The sequence below is a fragment of the Capricornis sumatraensis genome, chromosome 19 (genome assembly GCF_032405125.1).
Source record: "Capricornis sumatraensis isolate serow.1 chromosome 19, serow.2, whole genome shotgun sequence".
NCBI lineage: Eukaryota > Metazoa > Chordata > Mammalia > Artiodactyla > Bovidae > Capricornis > Capricornis sumatraensis.
The window spans coordinates 40,523,752-40,538,288 of record NC_091087.1 but is presented as its reverse complement, the minus strand read 5'-3'; the positions used below and the strand labels follow the sequence as shown (position 1 = coordinate 40,538,288).

Genomic DNA, 14,537 nt, shown 5'->3' with positions numbered 1-14,537 from the left:
GGTAGGCAAATACACCATATATACTTTCCCATGATGCTGATAATAGTATCTGAAAAGTTAAACTCCACATAGACAAGACTAAACACTAGTTTTATAAAGGCAAACAACAGACCTACAACATTCTGAGAGGTACAGCCAGAGATGTATATGAAACTTCAAGTTCACTAATCCCATTAAAATATATAATTTCTTTCATAAATGTACAACAAGCATCTAGGAACAATGGAATCACATGTCTGTAGAGAAATTTGTAAATGGTTGAAACCAGGAATCTTTAACATACAAATGCCAAGAAAGAGCTGTTTCTGGTATATATGTATGTACTGTGTCATACACAGAAACACGTGATTAACACAGATGACATTTACTAGAGACAGCACTGCATTTAATCAGAGAGCTTGAGTCCCAGGTTGCCTCCCTGGTGGACTGCTGAAAGCTTCTGAACTCAATATCTATATCAGGAAGATAATCATCCTAAACGAAATAATACTTCACCGGTGTGTGAGGAATAAATAATTTCAACATATACAGTTTCACTCATTCTTCAGCAAACATATTTTGAACTCTCACAATGTACACAAAAGATGTATAAGATTAAGTATCTGCCCTTGCTGTAGATAAGAGGTCCTCCTCCTTGGTATATACCCCACAATTCAAGACCTGCCCACAAATAACTGGAGGGCAATTCCTCAAGGACAAAGATCCCTCAATCCATGCTGAACAAGAACCTGGCACACAGCAACAGACAATAAATGACTGCTGAATGAACAAACTGTTTTTCTGTTTATGATCTGTAAAACTTTCCTCTTTCTAGAAATTAACATGAAAAGGAAAACAGGTTGATACATAATAATCACCTCACTCACTGTAAGAAAATAGACACTCAGTAGCAACACAGAAATATTTGGAAGGGAAAGCAAAAATCACAATTTCCATTATCATCCCATGGCAGGACTCAAGTAGTGCTCTGCTAGTCACATAAAATCTCCTGTCTCTGAAAACTCCAGCAAAGGCTGTGGAAATGTCTCATTTTATCTTGTGTGATGGTTATGCTGCAAAATAATTATGTTCTAGACTGGAGTTTTTCAGTATGTGAAGTCAACTGCAGAAACCAGTATTTATGGACACATAATTTGAATAAATATTTACTGTTAACTAAAGACCTGCCTTGAACTAAAAAGTAGGAACTTGTCACTCTGTTCCTAAGAACTACAAAACTCTTCAAATGTAAACTAGGGTTTCTCAACCTTGGCACTACTGACATTTTGGGCCAGTTCACCTTTGGTTGTGGTGGCCTCTATGCCCATCATTATATTGGCAGCATTACTGGCCTCTACCCACTAGATCCCAGTAGCATCCCCAGCTGGGACAATCAAATGTATCTCTCAGTTCAGTTCAGTTCAGTCCAGTTCAGTCGCTCAGTCATGTCCGACTCCTTGCGACCCCATGAATCACAGCACGCCAAGCCTCCCTGTCCATCACCAACTCCTGGAGTTCACTCAAAGTCATGTCCATCGAGTTGGTGATGCCATCCAGCCATCTCATCCTCTGTCATCCCCTTCTTCTCCTGCCCTCAATCCCTCCCAGTATCAGAGTATTTTCCAATGAGTCAACTTTTCGCATGAGGTGGCCAAAGTCCTGGAGTTTCAGCTGTAGCATCATTCTTTCAAAAGAACACCCTAGTGATTGACAAACTTCCCTGGTGGCCCAGTGGTTAAGAGTCTGTTTGTCAAAGGACATGGGTTTGATCCCTGGTCTGGGAAGATTCTACATGCCACGGGGTAACTAAGCCCATGAGCCACGACTACTGAGCCTGCACTCTAGAGCCCACGAGCCACGAAGCCTGAGAGCCCTAGAGCTTGTGCTCGTGCAACAAGAGAAGCCACCGCAATGAGAAGTCCTCTCGCCACAATTAGAGAAAGCCCTCTTGCAGCAACAAAGATCCAGTACAGCCAAAAATAAATTTTTAAAAATTTAAAAATATGTGAGGGAGTTTAGGGGAGAATGGATACACGTATATATATGGCTGAGTGCCTTTGCCGTTCACCTGAAGCTACCACAATGTTAACTGGCTCTGTGTGTGTGTGGCCTCAGTCGTGTCCAGCTCTTGGTGACCCCATGGACTGCAGCCCGCCAGGGTTCTCTGTCCATGGCATTTTCCAGGCAAGAATACTGGAATGGCTTGCCACTTCCTTCTCCATAATTGGCTATACCCAAACACAAAATAAAAGGTTTTAAGTTTGGAAATAAATAAAATCACCCTGGTTGAGAATCACTGATATGAACAATGGAATAGGAATTTTTTCATAAAAGCTGTTGAACTAAGATATGAAAGATGACATAAACTATAATTCTTTGTACTCTAAACATGTCATTTTTAGATCATCAGATGACCTTTTACAGTTTTATCTGGAAAAAACAAAAAGATGATAATCAGTGCACCTAAACAAGAAATCTATTAACCAAGAGGAAATAAACCAATGAACCAATGGATAGTGTGTTAAGTGCTACTAGCATAAAATGAGCACAGGCAGCCTCACTACCATCTTCGAGATACAGTATTCAATTGTTAGAAGTCTTAGGCCACCTAGAAATCTTCTATTTCATTGCTACAAAGTAAGATTCTTAATTTTTCCTATTCTTATTTGAAAAACATGATTTCCTACAGCACAAAGGGTAAGAATACTATTATCACATATATTTACTGAGCATTTTGTAACTGTAAGGGAGTTTAAAGTGATAGCTGCTTAGTCATGTCTGACTCTCTGCGATCCCATGGACTATAGCCCACCAAGCTCCTCTGTCCATTCCATTCTCCAAGCAAGAATACTAGAGTGGTTAGCTATTCCATTCTCCAGGGGATCCTCCCGATGCAGAAATCACACCTGGGTCTCCTGCTTTGCCGGCAAATTCTTCACTATCTGAGCTACAAGGGAAGCCCGTAAGGGAGTTAAATAAAATTAATAAAGTATTAGATAAAATGCCTGGAGCCACAAAGGAAGCCAAGGATTCCTGAAGTTTACCTAAGACTCATTGGCATCAACTCTCCAAAGGCCCAGATTTCACCTGTAAATATTGTTTAGAAAAAAAGCCAGATTTGCATTAATCCTAAATACTGGGATCTCACCAGTTAATAACATAATCCCAAACCTGTATAGAGTATGCAGCACTTTCTACAGAAAGTCACTGGTTTTAATGATAAAAGAAACATGATCATTGTAGAGAATATAAAAAACCTATTTCAAAATAGGTGCATTTTAATAATGATGTCTATCGTGTAACAATGAGGTATAGAAAAGTAAATGCAAAAGGAAAGACCAGCCATTTGTTCAATGAAAAAGTAATTAATGGATTAATATCCCCAGACACTTCAGGATTAAAGTCATGGATGATTCTCTTCAGAATGTGCCCATCAATTCTGAGAATAAATTCTGGTCTCATAATAATTCTACTAGGCTTGTTAGATCTGTGCCACCCATGCTGGATAAAAAGACAAGAAGTGTGCATGTTTGTTTTGAATGGATCTGGTATTTTAGAGGAAACCAGTACATAACAGAAATTGTCTTTCCCAGAGAAAAGAATGGAATGCTTTTCTCAGAAGCAGAAACTAACGAAAAAGCCATCTCTAATCTACTGTTTGGGTTTCATCATTTTATAGTCTGGACCTAAGAGATAACCAATCCTTAATAAACAGCTCTTCCCATGGGCTCTGAAGCTTCTTCGTCTCCTATTCCCAGCCCCCAGCCCCAAGCCATCTCAGTTAGGTTCTAACCAGGTCTTTTCAAAATCATATATGAAAGCGCTCATTCCAGTAAGCATAGGCCCTCCAGCACTGAGCAGCGCAAGCTTAACTACCTATTCTAGGAATATCTGTCCCTACTCCAGAGGAAGAGGAATAAAAAACAGCAACTATTCCAGTGTGGAGGCATACGGGGGAGCACTGGGACTGTAATAATGATTGATTTGGAAAAAGAAAGTAGCCTTAACTGTCTAAGACATCAAGGCAGAATGATAAAACAGGTGTGAAATGGCTGAAATTGCACTGAACATCCAAGTACCTGAACAAATAACCAGAGTTAGGGACTCTGATGTATAATATTGACACTGCAGTGGTTCAGCCATTCTGCTATAAAACAGGTCTTAATATGTGGACTTATTGGAAAAGACCCTGATGCTAGGAAAGAGTGAAGGCAGGAGAAGGGGACGACAGAGGATGAGATGGTTGGATGGTATCACTGACTCGATGGTCATGAATTCGAGCAAGCTCTGGGAGTTGGTGATGGACAGGGAAGCCTGGCGTGCTGCAGTCCATGGGGTCGCAAAGAGTTGGACACAGTGACGGAACTGAACTGAACATTTAGAGAACAAAGGTGGAGAATCCTAACATTACTGTGTCTTTTCCACGATAATAAAGATATATATGTCATAAAATGAGATTCAGCTGTACTGACCTACAATGAGTTTTAACTTTTACCTCTATTAAACAGTTCAGTTCCTTTTTAGAGTGTTTGTCTTACTTTTCAATTCATTAGTAAGTATCAGAAGTTAGGTTCCTTGGGAAATATCTACAGGTCTCTTTAACATTCACAACTAAAGCCCAAGACCCCTGATACACTCAGAAGTTTTAAAAGAAAAATACACTCAGAAGTTTTAAAAGAAGAAAAGTCTCACATTCAAATGAGATCTTGCCTAAGTGCTAATTACAATATCTTTAGCTACTGGCAATAAGGGAAGGAATGAGAATACTTCATCTATCCCCTCTTCTTCCCCTTTCTGGAAGGACTCAACATTATGAATCATTTGGTCCTTGACGTACGGTTACTTCCAGGGGGACAGATGACATTTAGCACAGGACATGTGAGGCTGTGGGAAAAGGGAAGTTCTTGGCCACAAAAACCAGGACAAAACCCCTGCCCTTGGGAAAAATGCCAAAAATCTCTAAAGTCCACTGCAAGGCAGTTAAATTTTTAATTTCAGAAAATCCTGTTATAAGAACACAAATCATGGCACAGAATCAGAATAGCTTTTTGAAAATTACACTATGAAGGTGCAAGATAACTATTTTCTGGCATTCAAAAGAATCCATGCTAAGTGATTATCCTCAGTGTGAAATATGAATATTTTTCTCCCTTAGGTTTGGTTTAAGCTAACTTGGCTTTAAACTCTTTCACTATTCAAAGACAGAGAATATAATGGTTAATGTAACGGAGTGCTTACTGTGTAATGCATTACTATCTATATGCATTAGCTTATTAATCCTTACAAATAAGCTCTAAACACCATGAACTCTAAAATAAAAATTTTCTTTGGAAGCTTTGAAAGTAAGTATTAGTAGATTATCTATTATAACAACTTTAAAAAACATGTATTATTTATAAAGTGACAGAAGGATTCTGTAAGTTATTAGAACCAACTAAAATGAAAACACGAATAAACGTGTAACTATTTTAGAAAACAATTAATCTACTGGCCATTACTGGGAAATCTGTGAAAAACCAAAAGACCCTAAAGGCTGTAATTCCTTAGAGAGTCCATCAAATAGGTTTATAATCCTTGTTAAACGTCTTTCTTTTAAGGTTTATTGCAAAGAGGAAGTTTTTCTCATAACTTATCCTAAATTGATGCAGTCCAAGATATCTCGCTTTCTGTAGGTTATGTGGACACAGAACAGATAAGTAACACACCTTTAACTAACCCTGGTGGTCAAGTTAATTATAATTTAGCATATCTGATAAAATTACCAACTTCAGGTCAAGTTACAAATGTGAGAGTACCTGCTTTGGAAAAGTAAAATTAAGACAATTACAATAATAAGAATGAAGATTAGTACTGAAATGCAGAAATTACCCTTCACACTGGCAAGTTTACAATTTTGCCAGCCTATTAAGAAAGGCTTTTATATTCACACATAAACATATCAAAAAAAGAATATATTTCTGACACAAAAACACCTTGGCTTTTACAATTTGGAGAAATAATATCCTTCATATTTGGCTCTAGGAATAGCGATCTCTCATATACAAAAGAAAAAGAAAATATTTTAAAAAGTAAATTTTTATTGTAACTACACCTCAAAATAGAGAGTTGCCAACTCTATCTTAAGGAACAATTTTTTTCCAAGAGTAATTTCATCATAATTTCTTGCACAGGCTGTACAATATGTTTCTGCTGGAAATAAACAGGTCTGAATAAGGTTTTCCAAATTTTTCTGTCTCCATTTTTTTTTTTTTTAATATATTTGGCTGTGTAGGGTCTTATTTGCAGCACACCAAATCTTCAGTCTTTAGTTGCAGCATGTGGGATCTAGTTCCCTGACCAGGGATGGACTCGAGCCCCCAGCACTGGGAGTGTGGAGTCCCGGCCACGGGACCACCAAGAAAGCCCCTGAATTTTTAATACTATATTTTAAGAAGCATCGTCAAGGATTTCTCTGGTGGTCCAGTGGCTAAGACTCTGAGCTCCCAATGCAAGAAGCTCAGATTTCATCCCTGGTCAGGGAACGAGATCCCAAACGCTACAACTAAAGATTCTGCATGCTACAATGAAGATCAAAGATCCCTTGTGCTGCAACTAAGACCTGGTGCAGCCAAATAAATAAATAAAACTTTTTTCATTAAAAAAAAAACAACTTCAAACTCAAACACATATCAATACATGTATATATGTGCATATATGTATCAATACCCAAACCCAAAGTTAGCTATTACATATCCACGTAGGCATCTTATTAAGCTGGTTAACTGCTTCACAAGATGTAATGTAGTGAGTGTAACAGAGGGAACATCTGCAGGGGAGGCAGAATAACTAGAGCTGAGTGGAAATCAAGGCTCCATCACTTGCTTGCTGCTGTCGTTGTTTAGTCTCTGAGTCATGTCCAACTCTTTTGAGACGCCATGGACTGCATCCTGTCAAGTTCCTCTGTCCACAGGATTTCCCAGGCAAGAATACTGGAGTTGGTTGCCACTTCCTTCTCCAGGGGATCTTCCCGACCTGGAGAGAGATCAATCCCGGTCTCCTGCATTAGCAGGTGATCTTTTACCACTGAACCACCAGGGAAGCCCCCATTACTTGCCATCTATGTGCATTTGGGCAATTTCCTTCTCTTAGTCTGAGTTTTCTCATTTGCAAAATGAGATAATAATTCCAATCTTATGAGGATTAACTGTATGTGAAATGCCCAGCACAGAGCCTTACTCAAAGCAGGAGCACAGGAAACAGTTACTGTTATTACCCTGTTGTTATTCATGTGAACTTCTTAAAGGCAAAGCATACTTTTTCTTGTAACTCAATTGTAGGCTTTATAATATTGAGAACTGAAAACATAAAGGCAAGAAACATCAAGGTTACAAAGGACTGGGTATAATATCAGTTCAAAACATGACTAGATAGGAAATGAGACTACTAAGTAATAACGATGACCTTCAAAACATATATAAAAATGAACAATGCCCTTTTTTTTATAAGCCACTTGGAAAGACGATGCTGTTGGTATACATATCACAAATAGAACTACTCTTCATTCCACCAGTACTATATTTCCTAACAGTTCATTAAGTGCCAGTCATGCTCAGTAATGTTCATATGATGGTGAGCAAAACCAGATGCAGTTCAAGCCTCATGGCGCTTCCCATCGTACAATCATGTGCGTGCTAGGTCGCTTCAGTTGTGTCCGACTCTTTGCAACCCTATGGACTGCAGCCCGCCAGGCTCCTCTGGCCATGGGGATTCTCCAGGCAAGAATACTGGAGTGGGTTGCCATGCCCTCCTCCAGGGGATCTTCCCAACCCAGGGATCAAATCAGCATCTCTTATCTCTTGCATTAGCCAGAAGGGTTCTTTACCACTAGCGCCACCTGGGAAGCCCCATACAATCATACAAATAGTGTAAACTTGAGACAAGTGATGTAGAGGACAGTACATGGTACTCTGAGAGCCAATAACAGGTCTAACCTAACTGAGGAGAACAAGGAAGGTCTTCCCATGAGCTGAAGGATGAAGAGGGAATTAACAGTGGAGGGTATTTCCAGACAGAGGAAAGCAGCTTGTGCAAAGACCTTGGAGCAGGAAGAAACAGGCAAGAATGCAGGACCAAAAGGCCAGTGTTCCTGGAGCAAAGATGAACTGTGAGAATAAGCTAGGGCTCTAAACCATACAAGGGCTGAGGCACTGCAGACCACATTCAAGAGCTGTAACAAATCATACACGAGCTGTAACAATCCCAAGAGCTATGAAAAGCCACTGAGGGTTTTATAAATGCTTACATTTTGAGCTTCTCTGGTGGCTCAGATGATAAAGAATCTGCCTGCAGTGTAGGAGACCCAGGTTCAATCCCTGTGTTGGGAAGATCCCCTACAGAAAGGAATGCTCCAGTATTCTTGCCTGGAGAGAAGAGCTTAGTGGGCTACAGTCATGGGGGCCGCAGAGTCAGACACATCTGAGCGACTAACACACACAAGGAAGGGAAAATGCAATCAGAATGCGATTTGCCTTTGTTTCTTGGAAAAAGAGCTAAGGAATGCAGAGGGATCAAGTAGGAAACAAAAGTTCTGTCAGGATATGACAGCAGCTTGAACTAGGGCGACAATAATGGTGGTGGTGAACTGAACTGAGGGTGGAAGAAGTCAAAGAATTCAAGAGATATTCAGGAAAACCTGATGATGTACAACATACAGGGGCTGAAAGAGAGCAGAGTATCCAAGAAAACTTCTGGGTTTATGATTTGCATGACTGTATAGAGAGAGGTACTATTTGAGAGGGATCTGTTCCAGAAACATCTTTATGACAGTTTACACACCTCAAAAAGAGCCTGAAACTATGTTAAACAGTTTGATGTCCTCCTTTACCTATCAATTAGGATTCCAAAAAAATTTTTTCTATTTCCCAAAATCAGATGGATGCTCAAATGTACAAGATTTTCCCAACACTAAACATATTTCAAGGATTCTGACACAAAGTTTGAAATCAACTCCAAATGAGTTCTAAAATTGGTTTGAGCAATGGGGCATTATGGAATGAAGTGTTATTTCCCATGGAAACTACTTTGATAAGCCGAAAATGCATTTGCTGCTGTTTAATTTCAATAGTTTAAAGTAATCTTATCAGTTAAGAGTACTCTTATGTGATATTAAATTAAAATATGATATTTTATCAGGCATTACCACAACTGGAATTATGCTTTTATGTTTATGTCTCAACATTTTGAAGTACCTGTAGAAAACCTGGTGTTTTTTAGGAAAAGTTATGGTTAAAAAACCCACAGAACTTGTTGATCTTAATATATGTACATTTTACTATTTTCATCTAGTCCTTGATAATTCCATCACATTCATTCAATATTATTTCTAGTTTAAACACAGTTGTATGTATGTATATACATTATATATATATGTACAGAATAAAGTTAATACTTTATCAATACTACGTACACTTTAATATTTACTTCTCTCAGTTTAAATTTTTTAATTCGCAACCAAATGGCATTTTCATAGTGGAATACTGATGCCCTCAAGTCTCAGAAATATAAAAACTTCAAATCTGACTAACCAAAAGAAAAGAAGTGAAAGAGTTTTGCCCATTTAAAATCAACCAAACACATCGCATCTTACTACTGAAGTAGTATTTCCCTAATTTTGGCAGTGTGGTCTCCTTGGCCACCTGCTTGTATTACACTACAGTTACCAGGATGTTACCACTGCTTGTACAGAGCAGCAGAATTTTTTTTTTTTTTCCTCATGCTGATTTTATCTCTAGGTGTCAAAAGACAAGGCTGTGGTCTAAAGCCAAATATGAAAAAAGTCATCTCTACAAATGAGGAGAAAAGTCAAGGGCATTTTAAAAACCTGGTCTTAAACAAGCCTATTAACCAATATTAGTTTGCAAACCAGACTGTCTTCACACTAGAGATTGTACTACCAAATGCGGTCCTTGGAAACAAGGCCTGGCAAGCATGAAATGGTTACCAGCATGGTTCATCTTTTTTTCTTTTTTTAGGGTTTTTTTTTCTGTTTGTTTATTTGTTTTGTTTTTAAACATAGAATCAAGAGCATGGTTATATCTGACCATGGATGTGGGCAGTGCTAAGGAAGAAAGAGTAAAAAGACTTTAGGGTTCCAATCTCAGATTTTCCTACCGTTCTCAGAGGAGTGGCCCATGTCTCCCCAACAGTAATGTGGGCGAGGGAAAGTTATAAGGACCCTGGGCTCTTTCTTTATCCGAGGCCCTCAAATGACACCGCAAACCGTTTCCTTCTGGGAACTTAAGCTTTAAGGGACAATGGGGCTCAATGTAGACTTCAGAAAGATGGAGACAGTGAGATGAGATGGGGGTAGGTAAATGGGGGTGAAGGGATGAGCCCAGCCAGAGAAAGCTAAACAGGACAGTCAAGGCCAGAGACTTTGGGAACCTGAAAAAGCCTGGATCTTCCAGAATGATGTCCAAGTAGGCCACAGCCCTCTAAAAAGCCCGAGGGGCTCGTCTGAAAATCTAGAGCATCTATGGACTTCTCACTGTCCTAGGGAGGGGAGACAGTCCCCGAAGGAATCCGGCCCCCAAAGTGGGCTTTCTCTGACCTTAGAAAACCACAAACCCTCACGGAATGAAGCAAAACACGTTTAGGGGTGGAAGGGCCAGAGGCAACGTAGGTGTTCTTACAAACGTCGGGGGATGTTGGTAAGGGTAAAGGGAGGCCCCCAGCAGTCATCATCGGAATACGGGGAGGGGGCAACACGCGGCCCGTAAGCTGCTGACTGAAGAGGCCGGGAGCAGAAGCAGCGGCCAGCGGCGCCCCTGGCTTGGGGGATGACGGCCTGGGGCGCGGCCGGGGGGGGAGGGGGTTGGAGGCCATCGCGGACCCGGGGCCGCGAAGAGCGCAGCCCTGCTAGGCCTCGGGGGTCTGGACACACCCACCACCGCGTCCGCAGCCCGGCTTACCTGCTCCTCCTCCGGGGTCAGCTCCGGCGCCATGTCGGGCTGGGGCGCGGTCGCGGGCTCCATCCCACCGCCGCTGCCGCCGCCCGGCGGACAGAAGTCGCCCGGGAGCGCGGGGAGCCCGGTGCGGTGGGCCTCCGCTTCCGCGTGCCCGCGCCTCAGCAGCCCGGGGCCGGCTCGCGCATGGCTGGGCCGGCGGGGCCCCGCGCCCGCGGCGGCCGCAAACGCCGCTTCTGTTTCCTTAAGAAAAAGCTCTCAGAACTGTCGCTCTCTTCTGGGCGGAAATCCTTTTTTATTTTCTTCGTTCCTTTCCTCACACTCCCCCACCTCTCCCGGAAAAAAAAAAAAAATAGTGCAGGCGAGGAGCTAATCGGGATTTAAAAAAGGAAATGGGAAATCAAGAAGTTTCTAAACCCAGAGCAAAGGACCGCGGGGAGTTGGGGGAAATATCCCGAAGGCCACCGGCCTCCTCGGCGACCAGCTTCGTCGGCGGCGCTCCGGCTCCAGCAGAACACGACGGAGGCGTCCTCCGGGATGCGGGGCCCTGCGACCTGCGCCGCGGCCTCTCAGCCCCGTTCCTCAAAAGCCGCGGTGGCGGGAGGGAGGGAGAGAAGGAGGGAGCGAGGGAAAGGCGCCCCCCTCCAGGCTCACTGCCAGCGCTGCGGCCGCACTGCGCCCGCCCGAGCCCCCCGCGGCTCCATTGAGAAACTGAGCGTCTCATTCACAAACTGGCGACGCGGAGGGCCCGGCCGAGCGCCACCGCCGTCCGGGAGGGGGAGACAGAGAGGAGCCCAAGGGCGGGGGCGGCGGCGCGCGAGGAGGGGGACGCGAAGAGGGGGCGGGGGCGGGGGAGGCCGGCGCGGGGAGGGGGCACCCAGAGGAACCGGGGCGGGGGAGGGGCTTCGGGGACTTCTGCAGCGCGCGGAGCGAGAAAAAGGAAGAAAAAGGGTGTGAGTTTCGTGAGGTTAAGCTCCGTGGAGGAGGAAGGAAAATACAAGTGTTTGAAAACTAGCTGCCATAGGCACCTGGACTGGGGTTACTTGCTGCTGTCACTTCCTTGTGAGGAATCCACAGTCGTCACCCACTTCCGCGTCATTGCTGACTGAAAGACCCCTGGAAAGGTTGCTTACTAAGTCCAGGGTCCGCAGGTAGAAGAAACAGACCCTGTTAGCTAGCTGCTCGCGGCCCTAGCTCGCTCTCACTCCTCGCCACCGGTATCCGGTAATCCATCACCCGCGTGGTTAATTTTAGTGTTTCCAAAGAAACACCATTCAATTTCGAACCCCTTGCAGGAATCACGCAGTGTATGCAAGCGTTTGATTTTCATGAAGGCGAGAGCTGCGAAGAGCTTGGGGAAGGTCTTGGGAGTCAGTTTGGGAATAGAGAGGGCACTGGGAAGGCAGGACTGGGTCTAGTACGTTTTTGCATCATTCCAGACCAAAAATACTCTGAACGGGATGCAGCTAACAAGTAGTGCCACAGCTAGTGCCAAGGGCAGAGGGCTGAAGGTCACAGAGGCCAACAGGAGGGGTCCTCAGACAACAGAGGAAGATGCCCTGAGTTCTGATGCTCCTTCTGGGACTTAAAAAGTAACCTCTGGTGGGACTTCCCTGATGGTCCAGTGGTCCAATGCAGGAGACATTGGACACTGGACTCTAGACTTGGTCAGGGATCTAAGACCCCACATGCTGCAAGGCAACTGAGCCCATAGACAACAACTACCAAAGCCCACCGCCCTAGAGCCTGAGCTCTCTCGTAGAGAGGCCACCGCAATATGAAGCCCTCAGGCCACAACTAGAGAGTAGCCCCCTGGAGGCAGCTAGAGAAAGACCACCTGCTGCAAAGAAGACATAGCGCAGCCTATATAAATAAATATTTTTTAAAAATAAGTTAAAAGTAACCGCTGACCTCATCTCATTTCTACATCATTGCAATAGAAACTTCAGGCTGCCTTTGATTAGAGAAGAAACCCTTTGGTATTTGGATTTGTTTCTGCCTCAGATGGAAATGGCAGCCCACTCCAGTGTTCTTGCCTGGAGAATCCCAGGGATGGGGGAGCCTGGTGGGCTGCTTTCTCTGGGGTCGCACAGAGTCGGAGATGACTGAAGCGACTTAGCAACAGCAGCAGATGGGTTACTTTCTCCTTTTCACCAGTAAGGATGACTCCAGGTTGAGTTCATTACCCCATAAAGAAGTTAGTTTCAGTACTATAACCGGATGCTCCTCTGGCAGACTATTTAACAAGTATTTTATATATGCCAGGCACTGAGTCTGCCCTAGGGTTACAACCATGAACAAGACAGTGGTCTCTTCCACATGTAAGGAATGGAACATCGTAAGCTATGTTATTAAATGAGAAAAAAGCAAGACCCAAATAGTGTGTATAACATGCTGTCACTTGTATAAAGAAAGAAATGAATATGTATTTGTAAATTTATTTATATGCCAAAAAGGTTTGAGGGGATACACAAGAAAGAGAGCAGTGGTGGTCTCCCAGGAGGGGAACTGGGATTCATGGTAACAGAAGGGAAGAGGGAGACTTTCCCCTATACGATCAGTTATACATTTTAAGTTTTTTTTAAGAACTTTTTTAGTGATGTATAATATATATACATAAAGGTGAAAATATGTGTACAGCATGATTTTTGTAAACTGAACACACCCATGTAACCAGCACACAGATCAAGAAATTCCCAACTTGTCAAAGTCCTCTGTCCCCTCCCAGTCACTACTCGAGTTACCACTATTTTGACTTCTAACAATATTGTGTGTGTGTTTAAATTTTGCACATGGATGTATAACCTTTTCCAAAAAAAATTTTTTTAATAGTAGCTTAAATGTGGTTGTTATCCCGAAGAGGCAAATGGCTCTAGGGCTAAGCTGGAAATGGCAAACCTGAGTAGTACAAATCACCAAGTGGACATAGAAGAGATTGAAGTTTCTCAACCCACTATTTACACTTGTTTTTGCCAATGACCCTTAGGATACTGGGAGTTGGGGCAACACAGCTAATTAATTAGTATTGAACTCAAACTTGAATCCTAGCATTCTGACTCCTCATGCAGGTATCTGGTGACAGAAATTTTAAAAGGGGGAGGTTGGACAGAGTGAGCTAGGAGAGAGAGATCAGCAGAGTTTTCAGAAGCACAGCTGTGTGTGTGGGCGTGTGGGTGTGTAAGGGAACAGTTTTCTGGAACTGTTGCCTATCACAGTCCAAACAGGATAATGTTTGGAAGTTTCTGAGCAGAGACGTAAGGAACAGAACCAAGTGCAAGGCAGCTGGCTGGATTTGCTCTAAGTGGGAAATCTTTGGAGAATCAGAGTACAAAGGCTTGCCTTGAACTGCAGGCTGGGACTAACAAAATCAAGTGCAATACTGTCTTCCTGGTCAATCAAATCTTAGAAACTACAAAACAATTTGTAATACAAAAGATTGGAAACAATGTAATGGCCCATCGATAAGATACTCAGTAAATAAATCATGATACATACATACACTGAACTAATAGTTCACATTTGCTGTATCCTTACCAAGTGCCAGACACTGTTCTTTTCATTCATCTAATCTCACCATCACAGTATGAGGTAGCTGAAGTTTTAATCTTCCAAAAA

General features: G+C 42.7%; 1 protein-coding gene across 1 annotated transcript in view; it reads right to left on the bottom strand.

Annotated features, from left to right (window-relative positions):
* Positions 1–11,006, bottom strand: part of PTPN9 (protein tyrosine phosphatase non-receptor type 9) — a 72,554-nt gene extending 61,548 nt beyond the window's left edge. The window contains exon 1 of the mRNA XM_068991127.1: positions 10,929–11,006. Coding sequence (XP_068847228.1) covers positions 10,929–10,991 — 63 coding nt within the window. The 5' untranslated portion in view covers positions 10,992–11,006. The remainder of the gene's footprint in view (positions 1–10,928) is intronic.
* Between the last annotated feature and the right edge of the window lie 3,531 nt (positions 11,007–14,537).